This window comes from Lepisma saccharinum, chromosome 1 (assembly GCF_977018435.1).
Source record: "Lepisma saccharinum chromosome 1, izLepSacc3.1, whole genome shotgun sequence".
NCBI classification, from domain to species: domain Eukaryota; kingdom Metazoa; phylum Arthropoda; class Insecta; order Zygentoma; family Lepismatidae; genus Lepisma; species Lepisma saccharinum.
The window spans coordinates 194,786,493-194,813,215 of record NC_139229.1 but is presented as its reverse complement, the minus strand read 5'-3'; the positions used below and the strand labels follow the sequence as shown (position 1 = coordinate 194,813,215).

The following is a 26,723-nucleotide window of genomic DNA, read 5'->3' as shown; positions in this document are numbered from 1 at the left end:
ACCTTCAAGTGGGAAAATTTCCACGGCATACATCAAATAGCATCATCATGTAAGTTTTGTTATGTAGTGCTCTTGAGAACACAGTGAACATATGGTTATATCTAAATAAGGATTTTGATAGAGAAAATTTCAAGCAAGCAAGAAATAGCGCATTAGTTGGTTTCATATATAGTACATACCATTAGCAGCGGACGTGGTAGTCATTAAACTTAAGTTTATAACAATAACAATAAACATAATAGATTTAACAACAATCTTAGCGATTTATTTGAGTAAATCTTGCCTTATATCAAGCAGCGAGAGCCATGTTGTGATATTATAATTTACCTTTACCTTACCTAAGATGGCGTAAGAGATTCGTACGGCCAACGACCCTCTCCTCGCTTAAAATATTTACAAATTTGAATTTTTGCGTATCATGAGAACAGATACAACTCAAACCAACACTACTGAATGTTCTTAAAATAAACATCATAGATAGCAAGTTTTAAACAAATATTAAACATGCCAAGTACCTATGCTTTCATATTGTATTATATTGATATTGTCCTACATCGAAGGCGATATGAAACAAACATATTACATAAGCAACAACCTTTCTATCCTCATTCAAATCATACTTTCAATTTTAACCCTGCTTATAAAAAGTTCTGGCCTGCTTTTCGCATTAAAGATGAAAAACGTTCACCTACTGACGTCACAGAGCCAAGTGGCACCGCAGAAAAGTGATAAAAGATTTCAAGATAGATTTGAAATCGCACTATATTTTTATCCTGCTTTATCGTGATAAAGTAGTCAGCCATGGGCTGTTTACGAAGAGATCTCTCTTAAAAATAGACATATATTACGATACTGGATCAAGAAGTTGATGCATGAAAGCATTGAAATATGAGATCCTAAGATTTCTCCAGCATATATCGATTCGTTTTTACCAAGTCCCTAATTTTCTCAGCCGGCTACTCCCCCTAGCGTGCGGTTTCCTAGGGCCTGAAGGCAGCGTGCCCTAGAAGCAGCCAGAGGAGCGTTGGGTCATTTCTCGGTGTGGTCCCTGGAGTTCAATCTCGAAATGAGGCTGTACAGCTTCTGAAGGTTGGTCATTGTGGTCTCGTCCCCTGGGTTCAATCTAAGCGCCTCTAGGTACGCCTCCTCTGCCTGTGTGTACTTTCCGTTCACGTGCAACATTGCACCAAGGTTCATATGGCTCCTGGCATCCTGTAAATAATAATAATGTTATTATTATTAATAATATTAATAATACTAATAATGGTGATGGTGAAGCTGTACGTATAACTTAAACAAGGAATTAAGTAATTACTATTAATTAAACCATAATATTTTCCTTACCACAAAATTTGAAAAATATAACAATTTATTAAGTTTTGCATTTACAAACTTGTGTTTTATCATGCCAGCCCAATTTTGATGTTGTAGTTCATGGAACAGTACAATCCTAAAAAGTGCTTCTTTGGAGGAGGTCCACGGGCAGATGCAACATTCTAAGGTGGACTTTGCTTCCATGCGAAAAGAGATATCTCTCTCCCTTTTTCGCTTTTTCCCTCTCCTCTATTTTTCCAACCTCAGTGGCGGAGTTAATGGCACAGCACACTACAACGGCAGGGGTCCCGGGTTACAATTCCGGCCTGGGCAATGGTCATCCTCATCTTCGCCATTACCCAAAAGTGGCAGAAAAGCGAAGTAAAATAAAGCAAATAAACCAAATCATAAAACAATTATTTTCCCCTTTTCATATTTTATATATCTCTTCCTATCTTTCCCTTTGTATTCTTCTAACTCAACACTGTGTTAAAGGTTTCTCTTGTAAAATAAGGTAGGCTTATTTCATGGGGGACTTGAGTCCATCCTTGGTGATGACGCATCTTTCACAGAGTACTAAAAATGCTGAAAAAGTCTTCAGTTTATAGCCATTAAGGAAAATTCTGTCATGTTTTCAGTTTCATTTTTAGTGTTTATAGTTTTTTTATTTATTTATTTATTATTATTTTTTTTACAAAAAGCATATGCCTTCTCGTGCCTCCCATTACTTTTTATCCAACATTCATTTCGTTTTGTTTCTTAAAAGACTACATGCACGAATTTAGTATATACAGAATTCCTACACCATAAGCTACTGTTGTTTGTAATCATCACTAGCGTAAAAGCATTTGTCATACAGGGGAACAAGTTTTTGTAAACCTTCATTGAAGAAACCTATCGCCTGATTCTTTTTCACGAGTACGAGTTTCCATTCGAACCGCGCCTGTCGCTGTTATGTTACTGAGCATGCGCAGATAACACAAGTTTTTCTTTAGGCCAAGTTATGCGCGATAAGAAACGCAGCAGCCTGTAGAACGAGCTGCGCGTAGTACCCGCCACGTCGAATCTCTCGGCGCCATTACTGTTGTCTGGTTGGTCTGTGGCGTTTCCCCTTCTTCCCTTGCCAGCATGTAGAGCGCCCGCCGTAAGACTAGACAAGAGCTATAGTATACGTTTCGCGTGTTTACCATATTTCAAGTACTATCTCTATTTTTTAACATTTCTGGCCCTTTTCAATATAATGTTTTTTTTCCAAGTGGAATTTCTAGGCTATAGCCCCCATGCCCCTTTAAATCCTGACCGGTGCCTTAAACAGAGCGCGTTGTAACTTACTTTCTGATTTGTTTGAAAATTAAAACTTTATATAAAATTGTTACAAAATATTGATTTTCGTATCACTGGATACAGAAAATATTGCACAATTTCTTTATCCCCAATCCCACCACTGACGTCGAGAGGTAGGAATTTAAGGGGAATGTCGGAAAGCAATTATTTTTCATTTACGTTCAAAAATGTGAAAATGACAAGAGACGGAAAAAAATGTTTTTCCGATTTAGTGTCGCTATTGAATTCGTTTATACAAAATATCTAACCATCTTGCAGTGGATATTGCTTACCCAGTTTATTATTAAGAAAATAGAAAATACTATTTTGAATGTTAGTACAATATTAGAGCCTGTACACACGTAATGTTACGTTCAAAACTACCAAATCTGCGAATCGCACGAAATGACGGAAAACAATTATTTTTAAATTACGTTTAAAAATGTGAAAATGACAAAAGACGTAAATACTGCTATTCCAATATAGTGTAGGTATTCAATTCGTTTATATGAAATATCTAACTATTTTGAAACGGACAATAATTACCCAGTTTATTATTATGAAAATAGACAATGATATGTTGAATATTTGTACAATACTAGAGCATGTCCACACATAAAGATACTTTCTAAGCTTTTCAAATAAATTTAAACAAATGTTATAAATATAAATGTTTATAAATTTAATTTAAGCTTTTTAAATTTCTTTTCTCTATATATATATAGTATGCAATCCTGCCTATCAGTGTTGTAAACTGGGTTGTTGATGTTATAAGGCGCCAAGTTTGAGAAGGATATTTCTTTATATGCTGTACTCCAACAACTTGTTACGTTGACTGTACACGCTATAAAACAATATTCTTTGTTGGCAAAATATGCACATCATGTACAATTTCCTACATTCCTAGTAGCTAACTCGTTTCCCGGCGGAAGAACATTGGACTGTGGATCTGATCCCACTTCAAACTCTAGGTGTAGTCTCGATTTGCATATATGACATTAAATTGGACTTGAACGAAATGTGCACCTATATTACAAATGAAAATTTGCCTATTTCATGCTGATATTCTGTATGTACACACTTGTAAATGATTGTATGTTACACTTTATCCTTGTAAAATAATGTTTATGATGAATATTTTTCAGAACCCACTACAACATGCAGACATTTTCAAAATCATTAAGATCTATGAAGAATTATAATCGAAAAAGATTAGTATGGATTCCATAGTTTTCGGGGTCGCTAAGATGAATAGTGACATTACCAATGCCGTTCAACTCCAAGTTCATCACCTATCGGGATTGTGTGAGAGGAGGTGAAAAATAAAATGTCAAAAATGACCTAGATTAGTGTCGAATCCATAGTTCTCGGAGTCTCTAAGCTAATTAGTGACATTCACGACGACCAAACTTCGTACACATATGACTTACAATCTGGAAATAAATACTGTGGGGGTAAGACACCCCTGGCACCCCTAGGGGTGGGGGTGGGAAGGGGTGTGAGATGTAAAAATAATCGAAAGCAACCGATATTAGTGTGGAATCCATAGTTTTCGGAGTCGCTAAGATGAATAGTGACTCTCCCAATGCCGTTCAAATCCAAGTACTTTTTACACTATAGTTAGAATTCATTATTTTCCTGTCTAATTGAAGATTGTGATAAATACGGACCCGGGAATCAGCTAGGTAATAAATAAATAAAATATTAAAAATAACAGGTATCTTGTACATATTCTATTTTCCTGACACACTTAAGGAAATAAAAATACGAGAAAACTTATTTTCAGTAGAATTCTTTTTATATTTGAAAAACGGAGGGGGGGGGGGTGCAATGTAACGGTGGGAAATAAAACGCTCAACATAATATATAACTTGTTTATACTGGGAAAACAGTTTCAATTCCCACCCGTGTACTTTACAGAATTGCCCTGCATAAAAGCGTTCCCCGCAAAGGTCCATTATTCGTTCGGAGCTTGTATGCAGAACTTTAGGGGGCGTTGTTGATTTAGCTAGTGTCGTATTGCAGATAGGTCATCGAAAAGATGTGTCCCATCTTCTGGATTCCTCACGGCGAGATATTCTGTTGCGGCTGTTTCTTCTCCCTTTCGGGCGATGCAGGATGAATTTCAATGCGGAGCTGGTTCGGGGATCCGTGAAAGGGATAGTAAATATGCAGAGTGTTTTGGTGCGTATGGCGTCGAGGGCAGTGACGGGTATTTTCCGTCGGTGGAGCGGGAATTTCGCTGCGCAGAAGAAAATCCCTCGTAAAAGAAAAAAAACCTCCATAAGGGGGAAACTATTTCTACAAGGAAAAAATATCGATCGGTAAAGGGAAGAAAATGCATTGGTAAAGGAAGGAATATTCATTTGTAAAGGGAAGAATATTCATCTGGAAAGGGAAGAATATTCATTAGTAAAGGAAAAATCATCAGCAAAACAAGAAAAATACATCAACAGTGTCAAAGAAGATGATTGCGACTTCAAGTCCTACTTAACTAATAGCGATGATGATGATATGGTGAGACCGATGAAGGAACACTCACAAAGAACACTCATGTCCAGGCCGGGATTCGAACTCGGGCCTCCTGGCGTCGTAGTATGTTGTGCTAACCACTCCTTCACGGAGATCGGCGAGGCGTTGATATTTTTGCCTTCAGCCAAGTGCATTGCTCAAGTAGAGATTTAATGGTGATTTTTGAAAGTACAATCTAGTACCGTCTTTCGTCTTCAGAATTGTCGCTGCTCTTTTTGTATTGTTCTCTGCTTCTATACTCTAACCATAATCCGACCATTGCTTTTTTTAAAATTTGTGCAACCGAAAAAATATATGCACGGGAATTTTCACACAAGGGAATTTTTGACGATGAGGGATTTATTACCAAAGGAAGTCATTTGGGGGAATTTTTCGAGAAAGACTGGATGACGCTCCTTGTTTCTTACCGCAACACCGGAGACGAGTGGAATGGAGATACTGGAGAGGAGCGAAGCAGAGCAAGAGATGAATCTTTCAGAGGTCGGAATGGGCGTGTTACCAAATAGACATAACCTTAAAGGAAGTGTGTGGGTTTGTGTAAGATAAATTCGTGTTCGTGGGTCACAATTATATATTTACTTTTTCTTAGAAGAAAAGTTTCCAATAGGAAGCATTTGTTCTGGCTACCATTTTCTCTGTATTTTAAATTCTATATCAGTGTAAAATAAATTAAAGATGAACACATTGCTGTCTGGCTTTAGGGTATTGTAGAACATAAAACAAAAATATGTTTTAAAAAACAATAAAAATATCAACAAAACAGTTGCGACGTCAATACATTCTATAGGGACTGATGAGGAGATTGACAGGGGAGAGGAAGGGTACACAACAATTTTCTTGCAAGAAATAATTTAGTAACAATTGTACTGACCTATTCTTACTTAAAGTTATATACTCGTACAATATGTCGCAGAAGTCCCCGTACCCCTAATTGCATGAGTCATGAGTCATGTTTCGACCGTGTTGAAAATTGGCTAGAAACTATTCGGTTGCTTGGGAAAATATTTCTTAGTGGGGTGAAGGCCCCATGGAACGCTCGGTTGAATTCGTATTTCAGTTGTTGCGCCATGGCCGATGTTAGCGGACATAGTTACAGCATTGGGAGAAGATAAATAGACACATTTGTTATAATAAATATATATGTTATGCATATAAGAATATATGTGATGTAATCTGGAAGTACGGGAACTTCTCGGGCACCCTGTATATTTTGTTCACATACCAAAGAAACATCATGGACGATGGCAGTCTGAGGGCCATAACTATTTTGATCGTTGAATAGACTCTTCCAATCAATTTTAATTTGGCCGAAGTAATGAACAGATTTGCAAGTCATCGCGGATCAATTATAGAATACAGTAGATTCATGTTTATTAAAGTATAGACTACAGTGTGAAATTTATTGCTGTTAAATTTGATAAATTTTACCGACACCCCCCTATATTTGCAGTGTATTCCTAAGCTTAATGAGGATGCATGTATGAATAACTGGATGTGGCAAAGTCCATCCAGGGATCTGAACATCTTTAAAATTCTGCATGCGCGAAACGTAAACACCGTAATAATCACGAACAGGCTGTGCTAACGTTGTCATAATTTAAGGTGAAATGTTTGTTTTGACATTGCACGAAAAAGAATGCAATTAACAACTTCCTGCTGTAAATATGCGTGAGATGATGCTAATGGATGTGCGAACTTACGTCCTCGCGTGAGTGCTTGATAAAATGATTTACTAGTCTTCGCAGCGAAAAAAATAATTCATATCGTCATTTATTATCACCTCCTACAATGTTTTTTTCAAAAGCTTAACGAAGATAGATTGATTTTTAATTAAGTTCGCAACGATACGCCTGCTTCTTATGGGCAGATATGCAACTCATTGGCATCGTTTTGCTGACTGTGGCTCATTACTGACATTTCTTGTCATGAGCTGTTTTTCAAACACAGGGGAAACCTATTGAGAATTATGTTCTTAAATTTGTATATGATGTAGTGGATTGGAGAAAGGATAGTGTGTATAACGTGTGTGTGTGTATGAGAGAGAGAGAGAGAGAGAGAGACGTAGATTGAGAAAGAGAGAGAGAGAGAGAGACGTAGATTGAAAAAGAGATAGAGAGAAGTAGATTGAGAAAAAAAGAGAGAGAGAGAGAGAGAGAAGGACAAGTGTCAACGAGGAAACCAGAGAAGAAATATAGTTTTGTAAGGAAGAAAATACGTGGAGTGAGAATGAGAACTAGTAAAGTGAGACAATAAGAAGGAATGACGTAGGCAGACACAGATACGAGGGATAAATCGTGGCAACTCTTTTTCTCGAGAATGCTAGACCGGAACGAAATTTCGACATATAGAAATGGGAGAGGGCATTGTATTGCATTGTGGAATGTACGAACAGCGCATATCATGTGTACCAGGTGTAGGATAGAGAATCGAACAAAAAATCCTTAAAGATAGCGTCGTACTACATGTGTTTACAAGTTAGAAAGCATACATTAGCATTCCAGGAACAAAAGAGGCGCATACTACGGTAGGACATTATTCCCCATAGTTTCCATCAGCTTCCTGTGGCATTCACTAGCATTTAACCCTCGAAGAACCGCTATTTTGTTACACAAACGACGTTCACGCCATGGCAAGGCGATTGACTCAACAATGAATTACTACTACTGCTATGTAGTAACATGTTCACACACTACAGGTGCCACGTTCTCCGAGACACACGATCATATTGTGGTATAACCGTTTATCTTTGAGAAAAAATATAATTGCCACTACTTATGCCCCAGCCCTCGTAGAACGAATTAGAACGAGAAATAGATAGAAGATATGGAGACAGAGATAGCAAGATGAGAAAGAGAGAACGCTACAGACAGTTTTAGTATCCGACATGGGTATTCAGGCATGTAATATATTCCTGCTCATCCACGCGTGTGTTTGGCCTCAATAGTATACAAAACGTTTTTTCCCTAATTTATGGTTAATATTTCAACAAAATTTAACACGTGACAAATGAATATATCATGTATTCATCCATCTATATTCCATTTATTTCCAAGGTACTAGGTGGAAAGTTGAAGCAAGGGAAAAACATCACGATCTCTTGTGTTTTTGCAGGAACTTGTGGCAGGTATTCGTTTCAGTATGTTAAGCATTTGGACAAAGACACTGCATCTTAGAAAAACACTCTCGAGTCGAAGAGAATATAGATCAGCGTGAAATCGGAAAAGATTCAGAGATTGCATCACTGCAGCGGAGCAGGGATAAATCACGCGGAAACGCCGCAACAGCACGCCGTTTCCAGCGCGGAAAAAGACCGAAGAAGAGGAAGAAGCACCTTATTTCTCGGTACAAGAATGGGGAAAAGAGAAAGCATACAAACAGAGCGACACCTTTCCACCCGTTTGAGCAAAATATGCGGCGCGTCCCGGCGCTGTTCAAACAATGTCCTCCCAAGACGCCTCCAACGTGTTGATTTACATCCCTCCTTCGCCCTCCTTCCCCCATCCTCTCCCGGGGCGGCGAAACATTACACCGGGCGATTCGGAGGGCAAAGACACGGATGCAGGAGTCTGTTTAATGATGCAAGGCGAAACGGTGGGAGACTACCCAAGTTCTCGAAGGCGCCATCTTGACGCTCGAGGGACATATTTAAGGTGGTGTTGCGGAAGAGAGAACGCAAGAAGTTCTCCACCTTCGGGTGTTTGTTCACGGTTTCTCTCTCTCTCTGGATCGGAGGAAATCCTGAACGCATGGCTACTTTTTTTATTCCAAGAGGGTTTTTGCTTGTTGTGGAAGATCAAGGAAGAGGAGGTTAATGTATTAAAATCACGCCCCCTAGGTGCTTTCCGGCTAAACGTTGATCTTGCAGTCTATTGGATGGTAAACACAGCTACCTCAGAGTTTGATTGGTGGAATTCACCTCAGGATGCGAAGCACACAGCCGTATAAATATAGATTAAGGCGAAGAGTGACAGTTTCGCCCCAGGCATGCATTTATTTCAATATCGACGGAATGGGCACTGCTATTGAAAAATAAACCATGCGACAAGAAAGTTTGAATTAACTTCATGTTGCAAGCAGAAGCGGATTTTTAATGTTCATTATTAAGCTAGATACGATCTATAAAAATATGATGAATAATTATTTATAAACTCCAATGTATTACAAATGGACGAACAACTTCAGCTTATGACTAATCAAATGGAAGTCTCGACTTTTCCTAACGTAAGCAAAATCTTCAATCTGTCATGTTCCCGCTGAAGTGTTTTTCTACACCTTATGAAGTTTGATATTCCCAAGACAACAAGTAAAATAATACTCCTAGAAGCGAATGCTAAGTTTCCTGCTTGTTCAACCATCCAGTGCACACCTCTCTTTCTTCAGCTCTCCGCGGGTAAAGGTCGGGTAGAGGGGGGGGGGGGGGATGGAGCAGTTTCGATGTGACTGACTGGACGTGGAAACTATTTCTCGTACCCTTAAGGGATTCGTTCAATTTTTTACTAACCCAAAGCCATTAAGATTTTTATGGCATTATTACATAATTTCATTCTAAGCTCTTTGAAGTAAATAATTGTAACGAAATGTTATATTTGGCATCGTTCTTCTGCTACTACATGCTAATCACATAGCTAAGATGAATGATGATTATAGGAAATTGATGACAATACAACTCTTATTCTTCCACCTCCTCCCCATTCTGCTTCATACAGTAATAGATCATCATATGACTAGGGTTAGTTGATGCTGTGATATAGCTCTCCGGTTGTTCCTCCCTGCAGCCCTCCCTTTTCTATTTCATATTAATACGTCATCGCGTTCCATCCATCTTTTTTTTTTAAGAAAAATACAACGAATAGAAAGATAGAATATGCGAACGAGAAATTTACACTGGTCAGAGGTGAGAAAAAAAGGAAAACACACAGTGTGTTACTCGCCCTTGTTCCCATTGAATATCTTCAAGTGATGAAATTGTATGTAAAATTGTAGCAAATTTGTAGTACATTTCGGATTCAGTCATAGACGTTTCTATGCCACTTGCCAGAATGCATTAAAACTGATTGCATTTTGCACAAGCAGAATTGTAGGAAGAACTACAGTACTGTTCAATCACTGAAAACGAGCCTATCCGGAGTGGACGAATCCAAATGCGAAAGGGGGAAGTGGGTATAAACATGAGCGAAACTACTACAGATCAGTATTTTAGTTTGTGTGCGTTTGGTTACTTGTTATCGCGAACTCGCTCTTTTCTCTACTGCAGCGACGGCATTGAATTTGGAACCCCAGTCAATGCTTCCCATCTGCTTTCCGGTTGCAGCCATCGCACCTGTTTTGCCAGTGGACTTGTCCAGTTAGCGCATGCGCACTTACGTCTTGAATGCTGGGCATGCTCTTTATATCGTATACGAGTTTGCAAGCATCTGTGTCCGCACTGTTAAAAGGAGCAGGGTTACCTTGCACGAACTCCACGCAATGAACATTCCTTTAAAGCTTGCAATTTTTTCTCTTCCCATGAATCTTTACAGCCATTAAAATGGTTGCAAAAAGTTCTGGACCAGAACGATGCACCAGAATGTGTCGGAACTTGAAACAGGGCCCATAAAAGGCGTACGGAATTTTCCAAAATAGCCATTCTTGGAATTGTTTCCACGGAAGCAGCCAGTTTATATTCGCTTTCCTTGCGAAACTTCCCAGAGAAGGATTCGGATGTTGTTCTCTCTCCTTCCCTCTCTCCCTCTCTCTCTCTCTCTCTCTCTCTCTCTCTCTCTCTCTCCTCTCTGCATGCGGTAGCAATGGCAAACTTTCATATCTTCCAGGCACGCACTCCGCCTGTTTACCATCGCGGATAAAACAAACAAGCTCTAACTCCATGGAGATGGGTTTCCAGCTACGATACAACCGGTTCCTCGTTGAGACTTTCCGGGAATCTATATCACATTTCTCCAGCGGCAGCAGGGCAGCTATAGTCTGGTCCCTTCCCTTGGTCTTTTCATTGCAATATTCTGTGCGACGAACAGGCCCGGCTTAGAACGTGCAACTATTATCTGGAACTCCATTTGAAATCTGCCTCTTGCGAGTGATGATCGAAAGGCCTTTGTTAAGTTACTGCTATTTCGGATTAAGTCATAGACGTTTCTATGGCACTTGCCAGAATCCAATTTTAGAAAGTGTGTACTCCCTTGTAGAACAGGGAAAGATTTTTATTAATATTGCACAATTAAGCAATTGGTTTCCACCCATATATGATCTCTGATGCGGACTTCAAAACTTAAGGCCGAATCACACGGAACTGGATTTCCAGTTAGTTGGCGCTGAACTGCCCGGATGTGATGGCTGCATGGCTGGCTGCTTGATTGGTTTGGAGGAATAGGACATGTTCTAACTTACCTCGACTGGATTCTGTGGAACAGCCAATCAGAGCGAAGTTTGGCCATGTGAAGATAATCTGTGAGTTTGCATAGGGGAGTTTTTGTCTGTTGTTTCCGACTGTTGACTGTTTTTGTTAGTTTCTCGATAAAAAAAGGAAAGAGTTGACGTGCAGTGCATTCGTGTTCAGTTCATTAATATTTTGGTATTTATGCAAAGCGATGAAATGTGTACGTGACAAATATGATTAGCCGAAAAGGAAAATCCTTATTATTACAATAGTGTTAAATTAAATGTTTGATTTTTTTTAAAAAAATGTGAATGAAATCTGCGAATCTCGTGTATCTATATGCATACCAGAGTTAATTAAAAGGCTTGTTCAGTACGCATTGATTACCAAATTTCTTTAGAACCAATCTCTAGTCCATACTTTTTTTCCTTTAATTTTTAATAAAAGCACAAAGCAGTAATTCTCCTACAACATTATTCAAATTGCTCGTCCATCTTTACAGATTGTCTGCTCTGCGCAATGTCTTATGAGAACAAAAGTCTATCGACAAGTGCTGTTACAATTATCGTGTGAGGCGAAAGCTAGCAAATAGGTAGCCAGTCCAGAGCAAACTAGGGCATTCCTACTGGATATCCAGATCCGTGTGATTCAGGCTGTACTCTCAAAAATATAAGTTTTAAATCACTTTATGCTCATATAGGCTTACTCGAGGCTGGATCTAGAGTTTGCACAGTCTTTCCGATCTCACTTTTTATCTTTTCTCTTTATTTCAGTTATGTTACGTCTTAATATTCTAGGTTAATGGCGACGATGAGGATGAATCGATGAAAGGGATTAGAAGATGAACACAATGATATAGTAAACCCTTGACCAGGTTTCGAACCTGGGGACTCCTGTTTCGCAGTGCGTCACGCTGACCATTTCACCACTTATTCCTTCTTGGCACAGGGGGACAAATGTACCAAATTTTCTTCTAAAACTAAGGGGTGTAAGGGATGAATTTGTAGACACTCAAATGCCAACCTCTCTTCCACATAGAACACCGTGGATTGCATTTTGTAGATTAACGAGGCCTTGGCGTCTGGACTTCATTTGGCTTGCGTTGTGTCACCCATATATGTTTGTGATTGCCCCTTCATCCATCTCGTCACCATTCAACCTCATCTGCGCGATTAACCAAAAGCAGCCGTAAAACCGAAGAAAAATAAATAAAATAATTCACTCATTCTTCTAAAGCAAAGAGCCGCCTTCGTGGCGGAGTGGTTAGCACATGGCGATACGATACCAGAGGTCCCGGGATCAAATCCCGGCCAGGGCATGGTTGTTCTTTGTGTGTCCCTTCATCAATTCCATCATATCATCACCCATCCTCATCTTCGCGATTAGCCAAAAGGGGCAGAAAAGGGAAGTAAAAGAAACCAAATCAATCATACAATAAAAATAATAAATGAATTCTAAAGCCAACAGCAGTTTTCTGTAAAAATAAGGTTCTAAAAATTGTTAGGGCTTTCAGTGTGTTCAGCAGCATTTCACAACGAAAAGAGGAGTCCCATGTGAATTTGGTGCGATAAACACTACTTTTGGGAAGATGTGACAAATGTGAACTTTCTTGGAATAGGCAATGGGAGAGAATTTTCCACCTGACCTTCCAACCTCGGTTGACGTCCGCTTTTGATGTGGAGTGATACATTCTCTTAAATATCTTTCCAAGTCTGTTGCAGGTAAGTTGACGCATCAGAAAACCAGACGGAAGGAAGCCAATGCGATGGGTAAAGAAAACACTCTCAATAACCTTTTCCACCCTAGTAAACTCTAAATGCGAGTTACGCTTTACGGTTCCCGAGGTCCGGAGCGTGCGCGCTGACTTCCAGTTAAGTTTCGGGAGCAAGTACTGAGCACAATAATAGCGCCACGAAGAGCGAGTCGAATTTTCTGAAAGGGGAATTTTCAAGCGCTTCCTGTGTGACGTAACACAGAGACGTCACGCTTGAAGATCGCAAGTAGAGAGAAGCGTGGTCTGAAGAGCTACTTCGGAAATTATCATGCACTTTTGATTCCCTACGAAGTTTTTAAAGCCCTTGCGATCTGTGGGTGTTAAAATTGGACGTGAAACTGTGAGGTAGTTTTGCAAGTAACTAGTTACTTCCAAATGCAGTTACAAGTAAATTACTTTTTGCAAGTAAAGTTAACTGTAGTTAATGATTTTTGAAGTAATCAGTAATGAAATTTACAGTTACATAGAGAAAAACACTTTGGAACAACCCAGAAAATTGTTTCTCGTAACCAAATACAGTTCTTCTACTCTCATTAATTCGAAGTTAGGAAATTATATACATATATAATGTGTGTGTGTGTAGGATCTAGTACCATCATGAATTTGATGGTCTTTTGAATTAAATCACATGATGTTCTCTGCTCGGCGAACAGTCACAGAGTACACATTACACGAGGGATATTCAGAAATCAACTTCCGATGGTATTCTTCTACTCTCTATCTTTTCTTCTCCCATTGTTCTTCTACTCCCTATCTTTTCTTCTCCCTCTGTTCATCTAATCTCTATCTTTTCTTTTCCCTCTGTTCTTATACTCTCTATATTTTCTTCTCGTTCTCTACTATATTTTATTTTCCCTCTGTTATTCTACTCTTTATCTTCTCTCCTCCCTCTGTTCTTCTACTCTCTATCTTTTCTTCTCCCTCTGTTCTTCTACTCTCTATCTTTTCTTCTCCCTCTGTTCTTCTACTCTCTATCTTTTCTTCATCCCTCTGTTCCTTCTTTATAATTTTACTCCTTTCTTCTTCCGGTTCGCACAAAGCAATACATAACCGCAGCGACATGGTGCATGTGCAGCAGCCAGCAGTAATGTGTAATCGTACTCCACACTCAACCGCAGTTCATTTGCTTCAACAGTGCTCGAGTCGGAACTGACGAACATCGACGCTCGTATTACTGCTCCCGCCAGTTGTGAGGTGCGTGGTGTGATTAGATTCCATCAAGCAGAAGGAGTCAACGCAGACGAAATTTATCGTCGCTTGTGTCCTGGAAATTTGAGGAAATTCCGCGAAGACTTGTGAAATTGTGAAACAGCATTTTTCTCGCACAATTTATTCATTGGCCACAATTGAAGGTTTTCTGTCACCTACATCATTATGCATATCTGCACGCCCAGCCTTAAATTTCCTGCACCGGTCTCCTTGAGCGCTAATAGACACGACACAGTAATGAACAAAATTATGAATGACTAATAAAAAATTAAATGACCGTGAGTTAAGAACAGTGGTCCAGTCCGTAGAGCGTTCGACTGCCACATGGGAGAACCGGGTTCGATTCGAGGGTAGACGATTTATGTGAGGCTTTTTCAAGCAATGTACCCTGAGGAACGGCTCTGGGGTTCACCCACCCCCTAATAAATGGCCCCATGTGGGCAACACTGGGTGGTAAAGGCTACCAGAGAGTGATGCTGATCACATGACCTCCACAAAATCGCCGAGATTATGAATGTGTGGAGCCTTGCCTCCCCATTGGCCCATATGGCTTCAGGATATATTGCAGTAGTAGCTTTGCCTTTTTCTTAGCTGCATGTTTCCATCTTTAAACACTTGGAATTTATTATAATTTAATGGAAGTTGATGTTATTTTTGAATGGCCTTCATTGAAGCAGAATGCACAGCTCGTTTGCAGTTCATGCATGAGTTGTAGCTTTTTCGGTACCAGTTTCATAGACCGGAGACACATTAAAATCGCATATTTTGTGTTTCGCAAGGTTTGTACTTACCAATTGTGTATTGCGGAACATAGTTCAAGGTGCCATTATGCTTTTAGCACGAAAACAAACGACATTTTCACATTCTCAGTGGTTTTTTTTAAATTCCTTTCTTCGCTTCCGGAACACACAATATGGCGGGCACATCTTGACTCACGTTGTGGGTATGCAGTGTTTCAACCTTCTTCACCGAAAAATACCTACTATAGTGTTCGTCACCAGTGGAAATTATACATTATGCGGGTAGCTGACGGGTAGCCCCACGAACCATACACGGATAGCCCCACAAACCATTCACGTGATAGCCCCACGAACCATTATGCACGGTAGCTGACCGATAACACCACGAACCATTCACAGATATCCCCATGAACCATTTACGGATAGCCCCACGAACCATTTCCGATAAGTTTAGGTTAGGTTTGGTTACGTTAGGCAAACATAGTAAAAAAAAGGGGGGGTTGAAAGACTGACAGGGGCTTACGTCATCAAACGTAGCAGCATCAGGTTGTCGTAGGGCAAGCAAATGAAAGCAATGACAATTATGCGTCGGTGAGATATTTCTCTTGAAAAATACTTGATTTCCCGGTCAAATATATCCCACGATAAAAGAAAATACCTCGACGAACGTTGTAAACCTTGGAGAAACTCATTCCTGTAAGTAGTTTCTTGTGGAAAATTGAAGAAATGTGTCTCCGATGTATGAAACTGTTACAGCTTTTTAAAAATACAGTAACTGTAAAAGTAATTTAGAGTTACTTCTTAAAGTAAAGGCAACTGTCACTGGATTACTTTCCGAGTAAAGTAACTGCAAGTCAGTTACTTCTAAATAGTAAACATGTCAACCACTGCTCTTATGGAAACATAGGAAGCTAGCGTAAAAGACAACGCCATAAGCTAACCAATCGTATATCAAATACTGCTACGAGAACATGTATCTGCGTAAAAATAACCTCGTAACTAGGTTCTCTTGCTTACTTTCCGAACCATATGTTCATCACTCATTATTCCTCGTCGTGTTTCTATTATGCTCCCTGCCAAAGAAAAGTGCGTTGGAGTTGAATTGGGCTGCAGGTCCATTGTCGATCCATTCAGTGTAGCCAGAGCAGGCCAAAGAGCGCAGGGGGGAATTGTGTTAGGTTCCACAATGCTATCAATTCGAATTCCAACCTTCACATTTTCCGCCCCACAAAACTTTACTTTTTTTTACCTCCACAAACTGTAAATGGCCGAGAGAAGAGGGGGGAAAGGTGGGGGAGGTGTCATTGAAATTGTGCGGACAGTATGTGCGGCCTGCATGAAATTCAGACGATCACATAGGGAGAAAAGTGCTGGGATGGGGAGGGCAGTGTGTGTATCTCAAAGTGAATTTTGGTACGTATTCACAACGTGAGGTTCAGGTTTTTGCGAACACAATTTATCCGAAAGATAAATACGTTTAGTCGGTGTGACGTGACTGGACTGCGGAACCCATGGCGTCCCCAAATCTACTTCAGTTTTCCTCTGGCATTTGGATTTCGGGATTTCCTTCGTACCTGTTGATCAAAGTATCCTCGAGTAGGTGGTGGTCCAGCGGTACGGAAACCGGGTTATGCATCAGAATTATACTGTTCACAGGCCCAATTGGCGGCTGCCCTACACCGCTCTATCTGTCCACCAATCGTCTTCTGAGGTGTATGCTTCGATGAGTGTCAACAGCCTCGTTGCGAAGTAAAAGCTGTAGGGGCGACATCGTTCTCCCGTTATCACGTTGCCAAGCATACGTCTGTTTATGTCAGTTGTTTTTATTGGTTTGCCTGTACAGTTTTTGGGTGTTTTGTGTACTATTTTTCCGTGCTTGTACTAATGTACCGTATAAGTTTTATTCAGTAACGCGGCTGATCAACTCCACACCTCGTTTTACACTATGTCTTGCGACATGCGGCGTATCCGACGCTCATTTGTTTGGTCCAGCCATCAACGTTCAGGTCCCTTGAGACACAAAAATGCCCGATGTCAGTCGAAGAGAATTCAAATGATCGCTGATTCGTTGTTTCCCATCCGTCATCTGGAATGCGATCAGTATAAGAACTCAAGAGCGTGTCCAAGAGGAGTTTTTGAGGTAATATCCTTAGTATTGCCTCAGATGAGGTAAAAATGACCTGACTACGTAGAGGACGAAACAATATAACACAAACAAGCATAAAAAAGAATGAAATTCTACGATTTAGAAAATTCGATAAACAAAGTCACAGCATTACAAAAATACAGTCTGATTATCACAAAGATGTTTAAACATTAATTCACAAAATAAACCTTTAACCATCCAAATAACTTTATCACCAGTATAGGCTCGTCAGGATAGCGGTTTAAGTAAATAGGGTTAGAAGAGCATGCTGTTGCTGGTACTGTTTTGTAAAAATGATTGAAAAATATACAGATATAAACTGTATACTAGTTTAAGATTAAATGTAGAGCTAATTTTCAATATAATTATTTGCAAATTAGTGACAAATGGTAGCAAAAGTGATTATTTTCTACACCAAGTAGAGCGCATAAAAAAATGCCCATGCTTGAACCAAGAATCAGCATAGCTGTTGATTATACGCAGCGAATTTTAACACCGAAAAGACACGTGGCGTGTCCAGTGGAATACCACTTGGCCAACGTTTGTCAACGTTTTGTTCACATAGGCTAACCGGGGCTTCAATCACAGTTTAAAGTAGGATCCTAACCATTGTTCAATATAATTACAACGGGTATCAGACTTCTTGATTATAAGCTGAAGTAACGAAAGCAAGTAACAGGTAGACCCAAGGCAGGTTACTCTCTCCAGAAGCAAATAAAGCAGAGCAACACGTAACCACTACATTATCGGGGAGTCCCTCAAAACGTCATAAATGACCCGTGTACATCTAAAAATAATTCTGGCAGAGAAGTGGTGCACACTTCCAGCAAATCAACCCTCTAGGCGGACGACATACGCACATAAGGTTCGTGAAATCCGGGCAGTGAACCCTGATTTACCCTGTCGTAAACACCGTATTACCCCATCGATCTTCCTGGCGAAGATACTCTCCTCCTTCCCGAATCCCCAGAGTTCATAGCCGCGATCAAGTTTCCCAGTCTTGTCACGTTTTCGAGAGGGTAACTGCGTAGCACCCTTTTGCTCGGTCTACATCCGGTGGAGAAAAGACGAGAAAGCAAGAACTGAAACGCCTTCAATTTTCCGGAGTAATTTAAATTAATGGACGTGCGGGATTAAGAGTGAATTAAATCCGTTCGTTATGAGACGGTATATTCATGATATTGAAGCTAACGAAACAGCAGCAATGCCGTGATTAAGAAGACCTATTAAAATGAGCGGAGAAGAGGAGGAGGGGGGAGAGGAATTGGATGGTCCAGAGTAGGGATGGGAGGGAAGATCATGTTTAAGATGCTCTGGAAGATTCTGAGGACGGTTCCAGAGGAAGTTCCGCATTGTTGAAATGAAAATTTAACGGACCCATTATGTCGACTGGTCTTGAGAATGTAATAACATCGGTCGGCGTGTATTAATACGGATTTGCGCTCTAGAGCGTGTTCATGTTGAAGTGGCGTCTTATGGGAAGAAGCAATGATGGTAATGATGCATTATTCGTTCGTCTTCTGGAGCTTACGTGATGAACTCTGTATCCTTTCTGGTCTCGTGTGGAAACGTCTTAGCGTCAGAAATGGTTAAGCAACTCTCGATCTTTATCCTTAGAAGCACGCAACACTTGACACACTTGTACCGGTTTGTGCATCAAGTCAGGACAGTCTTTCGGTCAACTAGCCACGTTCAAATATTCGGTATAATTTGTGGTTTACTTATTACAATTTCATGCTACAGTTATGTGGGTGTGTAGCAATGGAATAGGATTGCCTTATGAACGTGGTAGTAAATAAAAATGGCGGTCAATCCAAGATGGCGGGATGTTGACTTTTGAAAATAAAAAAGAACAAATATATATCTCACACAATGGTCCGAGTATATATATTTTTCTTTAATGAAAGCGTAATGTGCGGTCTATATTTAAGGTTATCTTAGGATTTTCGATGCAGGTGGGAAGGAGAGGAAATGATGGTTAGGGAGGGAAAGAGAGGTACATGGGAGCGGAGGGAGGGAAGAAAAAGATAGCCAGGAATGTTTTTTGTATCCGAAATATGTGTGCAATTTATCAAAGTAATGTTCGAACGTACCTAAGGTCCAGTTCTATTCCAGAACATACTCCTTTCTTTATCCACAATCAAATAAAGAGATCTAGATAATGTCCTATTTACCTGAACCACATAACACTAATATCCAAATCGTATCCAAGAATGTTCCACATAATACCCACGAAACATCGTTTCTTGATGTTTGTCTACTGGACTGACGTATGGATATCCAGAGATGTCTAATGCATGGCCTTTGGACATTTGTGTGCTGCATGGAAATCACGTGATTTGGTTTACGTTTACTTTATGTCAATTGTCACTTTCTAATGAAGGGGTCCAGAGTTTGATCCTCGTTGGAGCCACAGTGGTCCGGATTCCACTCTTAACTTTAGGTCCAGTAAATATAATCCTGCCTGCCTGAGCATATAGTGGGCTTTAAACAAGCCAGATACAATATGATGTCTTAGAAAGTGACTAATATAGTTGTCACAGTTAGTTTTCTTCCAGCATACAACTTTTGAATACCCTTGGTTGGGTCAGTTAGGTACCCAATAGACTCTGAAGCAGATGACACCCTTCTAAACGCTAAACTAACCCCATTAACACAACGAAATAAAACCCTAATTAATATTCAACATGAAGTATCATACACCAAACAACAACACGGGAACAACCAGATTATATTTGAAAAGCGCATTGATCCACTTATCATATGCTCTTTTCCGAAGCTTTCCTAGAAACTTTACCAAGGCAATTCTCAGCCTACTTTTCAGCCCTCGCTTTGCAGTGCTTCGGAACAATCTTTAATGCCACAATAAAAGTAGGGGGAGAGGGTCCTTTGTTGCAAACCTATGGTGAAGGGTGGGGGAGTAAAGCCATATCTCCTCTTGCACCCCTCCTTGTTTTCTCCCCTCCCTCCCATTAAACCCTGCCCAGCGTCCAAAAGTAGGCTTTGTGCATGTAATGGACCCGTCAACCCCAATGAATTATATTCCTCCTGCACAATGCAACCAAGTTCGGAAAATAAATCTTGAATTTTTCCAAGAAGCCTTTTATTAACTGCTACTCTGCCTTCCTTGTGTGTCTGAGAACTCTGATTCTCCTAAAGGAGTATATTTTGTACATTATATTTATCGAGCATGATATGCATTGTGCCGCATAGCAGAGATAATAAATAATCGTATATAAATAATAACGTTCTAATTTGTATTCTCTTCTTTACTACAATAAGTTTCTCATTTCTGTAAAATGCATTTTATTGTTAAGATCTAAAAGACGCAATAACTAGACTTTTTACACTAGGTTTTGCATTCTAGTACAATTCAGTTCATCGACTTTGAAAATGTATAACAAATATGGAACAGATAGAAGCATACAGATGCATGGATAAAATTACCGAAAAAGATCCTCTTCTTCCATTGGATTATTTACAAGTTCTTATATGTTTTAGCCTTTTCAACAAAATCATTCCATGTGTTCTTGTTGTACACAAGTTATTTCCAGCTGCCTAGGGACTTCATGCACGTTGTCTGTCCATCGCAATTACAAGACGTTAGTTAGCTTGTCCCAACATTTTTGCTTTAACTTCCTTCAAAGAGTATTCTAGGCTCGTTCACCAGCTTCGAGAAGTTGTATTTCAGCAACTCTAATGAGCGAGCATACCTGATTTGATTTGATTTCATTTTCTGCCACTTTTGGCTAATCGCGAAGATGAGGATGAGTGGTGATATGGTGCAATTCATTAAGGGACACTCAATTGGCACAAAGAACACCTATGTTCATGCCGGGATTTGAACACGGGACCCCTGTGCTAACTACTCCACAATGGAGATCGGCAGAGCGTACCTTATACCTAAGTGACATTATGCAAGCTATAACGCGATCATACTAACCAATAAGTGACCAAGTAGAAAGTAAAACAGTAAGGAAGTATTAATGACCGTTTCCCAGTGTTTGGAAGTAATAGTTAATGTTTTTCGAGTACTGGTAACTTTGACTGAGTTACTTTTTTGGATGAAATAACTGTAACCAAGTTGCTATTAAGAGTAACTTCTAATGTTTATCCTGAATTCTGTTCTACGCACAACATCCTCACTCCCAGTGTAATTTACATCATGTACTACGAGAAGGTGTGTCATTCGATGACGTAGTAGTAAGGTCGTGCCCTCGTAATCAAGGTGTCCCAAGTTCGATACCCGGTGGAGGCACATTCTAACTTACTTGTTTCAAATTACTAAATCAACAACTAGACAAAAACGGATATTTGCAAATGAATCCAAATGGTACACATCCTATTTTAAACCGTATGTGAAGTCCCCATTGGCCTACCTCAGCGTAAAGTGGTTTCAATCCAAGCTTTGAACCTTGTTAATCTTTTAGAGAAGACATCCCCGCCGCCTCCCCACAGATATATCGGTTGAGAGTTTCAAGAACCGACTACAACTTCCCCATCCACTTCGATTGATCTTGGCGTCCGACTGCACGCCTCGACACTTAGAAATTGATTGGCAATGACCGTTGTTCTTCAGCACTCTGATGGACCGATCGCTCTTAATTGCTGACTCAGCAGAGTTTCACCTTTTCCGCCAATCAGCTGCAAGATGGGAAACAATTACCAGGTCTCCCAGAAACAGAAACTGACAACGGCAGACATCGGCCTTCAAACGCAGGAACCGTCTCGCCATCATGCCCGAGGGGATGTGATGATAAACTCCTGCAGAAGTTTCTCTTTTCTGCCTCGCTTGCTACAACTGAGTGTTCTGAAGTTGTTTGTCTTTTCTCCCGTTAATAATTTCAGACGGGAAAAGGTGATATTTCATCTCTCGAGTCAAGTGATGAAGATGTTACTCAGACAGAACAGTACTGTGAGTACTAAACGCAATGTTAATCGTGAAGAAACATGATTGATTGATTTGGTGTTTTAAGTTCACTTTATGCACAATAAGGCTAATCGGGACTGGACCTACAGTTTAAAATTGGATCCGAACCACTGTGTGCCTCCACCGGGTATCGAACCCGGGACCCCTTGATTACAAGGCGACGACGCTACCACTGCGCCATCGGGGACGCCCTCGTAAGGAAACATTTTGTAATTCCTAATGATGATTGAATATGTCACTTCCTGTGGAATAATACTATCTGACAGTCAATGAATTATTTCTAATATAGATTTTTCGTTCATGGTATTCAACGTGCAATCTTAATGGAGGTTACCTTTTACTGAATACTTCTGAAAGTACATACTACGTCTTCTTAAGACACCACAAATTATTTATTACGGAAATTTTAGCCTCTTCAAGAATCTTCCTCCATTTATTCTATCCTGTATGCACTTTGTCTATTTCTTAATTTTCATTTCTTTGAGGAAACTTATAAAGTCATTCTTTGGTCTGTTTAAAGCTCTTGTACTTATTGGTCTCCCTCTGTAAATAGTTGTGACTAATTTTCCATTCATCATTCTATGCACATTTCCAAAGGTTTGTAATATTTAAGTCCACATTTATTCGAGTCCTACAGTTGCCATTTACTTCTCTGATTGGTAAATGTTTAAAGTTTTCCTCAAAAATACTTGCAGCGTTTGTTTGCATGAGTCTTTAAGTACGTATGTTTTACATACATGTAAATCAAAGAATCTGTGTTATCATTTATTGCAATGGTCTTTCGACCAGGAAATTTCAGAGTTATTTACAATCAAGCTCTGACAGAGTGACACATCCTTTGCCCACACATCTTGGCACAAAGACGTATGCCATAACATAACAGTGAATGAACAAAATAATAATTGCCCCTAGTTTTCGGGGCAACGAATATTTGTATTCTCACCAAGAATCAAAGTAGGAACTCACTTATTGCTTAACAAATGATACAACGTTTTCCAAAACAGGATATAATTATTAGAACGCTAGTCAGTATCCCTTTTTAAAATACACTTTGGAAGACCATTTAGAATTTGTCACAACGTGCTACTGGTTGGTTGATTTAGAGTTTTAAGTTCAATTTATGCTCAGTTAGGCTAATCGGGTCTGGACCTACAGTTTAAAGTGGGATCCGAACCACTATGTGCCTCCACGGGGTATCGAATACGGAACCCCTTGATTACAAGGCAACGACGCTACCGCTGCGTCATCGGGGAGGCCCTAACAGTTGAAGATTCTATATCACAAGCAAACGAAAAGGTATAGAATTTGGCGCCTGCTGTATGACCAACAGATGAGATTACTGAGCAGAATTACAAAACCATCGCACAAACTTTACACTGTTCACAAATATTTAAATCGCGACCTACAGTTTGGGAAACACTGGAAGTCCCATGGGGTGAAATTATTCTGAATTTTTAAGCTAGGAAGTGTGTAAGTATGCGAGTATATTCAAAGCCGAAGGTGATGGCAGCTTTAGTACGAAAGAGGATCATGAATTTAACTTTGCGCAAAATTATAAGAGGGTGGGAAATAGTGAGAGAACGATTCTAGATATGTTAGTATATGTTTGTAACATATGAATCGTTGCCGACTAATGAACTTAGAAATGGAAACCACGGTGGCCCAGTCGGTAGGGTGTTTGACTGTCAGGTGGGATATCTGAACTTGACTTCTATTTGCTTACCAATTGGTTAATTCTTAACTTGTACAGATATATCAACCGTGAATGAGAAATTCATAAAATTAGGTTCCACAACTTCCTTCCATTGGCTTCGTTACCTATTATGGCTTTATCGTGTGCACTATATTCATATACGTTAAATCTTCCTGAAAAATAGCTGATATCAGAATTAACCAATAGTACTTCTCGTTTGTCACGTGAATTTGTTTCTAACGATTTCATTCTTACAGCTGATAAAATATAGGCAGGTAGTTTCTGTCGATGATGAATAAACAGCTCTGGGGCACATCCAACGTGTTAGTCATGCGTGGTGACCAGAGCTTGGTGCTGATTACACCATTGATTGTGTGGAACCCTAACCACTGTCGTGGTTAAGCAGACCTCCGTTGTGGTGTGGTTAGCACACAATGCTACGACGATAGGGGTCCTGGGTTCGAATCCAGGTTGGACATGGGTGTTCTTTGCGAGTGTCCCTTCATCCATTTTATCACTCATCCTCATCTTCGCGATTAGCCAAAAATGGTGAAGAAAAGTGAAGTAAAATAAACCAAATCAATAAACAATATACAGTCTTCGTTAATATTTTATAATTTAAAATACATGATAATAAACATGAAGCAACTATTCGGGTTTTCAAATGCGCAAAACCTTAAAACTTTGAACTCTGAAACAATTATGGACAACAAGTACAGTGACCGGCAATAAAAATCGGACACCTAGAGCCTGAAATACTCGTTTTCCTGCAAAGCGTTGTGTTTGTTGCCTAAATATACGGATGTGGTAGAAGTTGCTATTGAAAATGTTCTATTAAAATCAACTTTTCCCCGTAGAGTTAGGCAACACACATAACGCCTTGCAAGGAAGGTAGTATTTCAGGATCTACATGTCCAAATTTATTGCCGCTGACTGTACAAGGGACTTGCAGGGACACACAGCAGCCGCGATATTATGTTTCCTTACAACGCGGTGATACCTGCGTGTCAGGATGTTTGTTCATAATTCACGGGTGCGTTAATTGGACAACAAAGAGGAAAATTATCGTGGCTCACAGCTAAAGCAAGCACATATGTTATTCAGCCCGAAACGCCAGATGGCGTTCGCAAATAGTTACGTATTCAATTCCCGGTAGAGGTATATCACGGTTTGGATTCAGCCGCACAACGGCAAACGCTCCTCACGATTAACCTCAGAGGATTATGCAGGAGATAACCGACAAAACAAACGGGCGGTTCCCGGGATTCGGTTAATGCCAGGGGTATTAGTATTACCAAAGTTTCAGGGACACTTTTTTTTATTTACAGCAGCCTCTGTTTCAGCATGTTTATTTATTACCATGCTTTTTTCGTTGTTGCTGTATAGGTGGGTTTTTTAGTGTTGAATTTCAATGTTCCGCTAGACACGATAATTTTTTTTAAAAAAAAAAAAAAAAAAAGATGCAGGAGGAAAAGCTAGGTGTACTGTGTTTAGGGAATATTTCTAAAAAGGCCACATTCACTGGAGACTGTTAAATTTAAACGTTCCTGCAAAGTACACACAGAACTCGAAATGCATCAAATCGAGGCTGATGCACTTTTAATGCATCAAAAAACTAAATATGCTCACCAAGGCAGTAATTTATTTTATTAAAAACATAAACCAAACGTAACGTTTCAACTTTCTAGCAAGGTCTTCTTCAGACTCTGTATCAAGTACAAATGTAACAAGATACAAAAACAGGGCATTATCTATACACAAACATTACTCCCTCCAGTTTTTGTATCTTGTTACATTTGTACTTGATACAGAGTCTGAAGAAGACCTTGCTAGAAGGTTGAAACGTTACGTTTAGTTTATGTTTTTAATAAAATAAATTACTGCCTTGGTGAGCATATTTAGTTTTTTCATATCATGGAAACAAGGCTTAATGGTGTTTTAATGCATCAGTTTACACATTGAAATGTGCAATTTTGTTATCTTCATCTTATCTTTTGTTATCTTTGGGAAGATCCTGTCTGATCTTTCTAATTGATGCATTTTAGTTAATCACACTTGATAAAATATGATACAAATATACATTTATGCATTTCTATGTGTATTTTGACAGACCAAAAAGTTCATCATATGCAGTTTATTCACGTTATTGGAGTCAACACATGTGTGTCAATTGACAACTTTCTGGTTCTGTGTGTAGTAGCGTTACACATACGACCCCCACACACCCACACAAGCTGGGTTTGCCTGCTAAAACCACCCAGTTAACAGTCCAGACTTGAATTTCTACAAGGGTTTATAGTTTTCAAAGTTGAAAAAAGCTGATTACATTTTGTGCGAGAAATGAAAGTTTGTTGTTTGTTGTAAAGAGTATTTGTAAGTGAGCTTTCTACAAATTACCTCCGCCGAAAATCTAACCTGTGACTCCTTAACTACAAGATGTAACCACTACGCTGTGGACGTCCACATAAGAAATGAAGCAAATGAATGAGGATTTTATCAAAAGGCAGCGACAAAATTTTAATCAAGTCGTCTACTGTTTAGTTACATATCTGACTATCCTCGTATTAATTATAATTAAGTAATTACATCAATAGGTTAAACTAGTGAGGAATGTAACAGGTATTGAGAAGGACCCTTTTAGGTGAACCTGATGGTAAGGAGATGAGTGATGCAGGGAGAGGATTTTGCTCTG

At 39.6% G+C, this 26,723-nt stretch overlaps 1 protein-coding gene across 2 annotated transcripts in view; it reads right to left on the bottom strand.

Annotated features, from left to right (window-relative positions):
* Nucleotides 1-444: 444 nt before the first annotated feature.
* Tmtc2 (Transmembrane O-mannosyltransferase targeting cadherins 2) overlaps nt 445-26,723 on the bottom strand; it is a 695,552-nt gene continuing 669,273 nt past the window's right edge. For both annotated transcript variants that reach the window (XM_083110417.1, XM_083110426.1), the window contains exon 10: nt 445-1,212. In XM_083110417.1, coding sequence (XP_082966543.1) covers nt 1,030-1,212 — 183 coding nt within the window. In that variant the 3' untranslated portion in view covers nt 445-1,029. The remainder of the gene's footprint in view (nt 1,213-26,723) is intronic.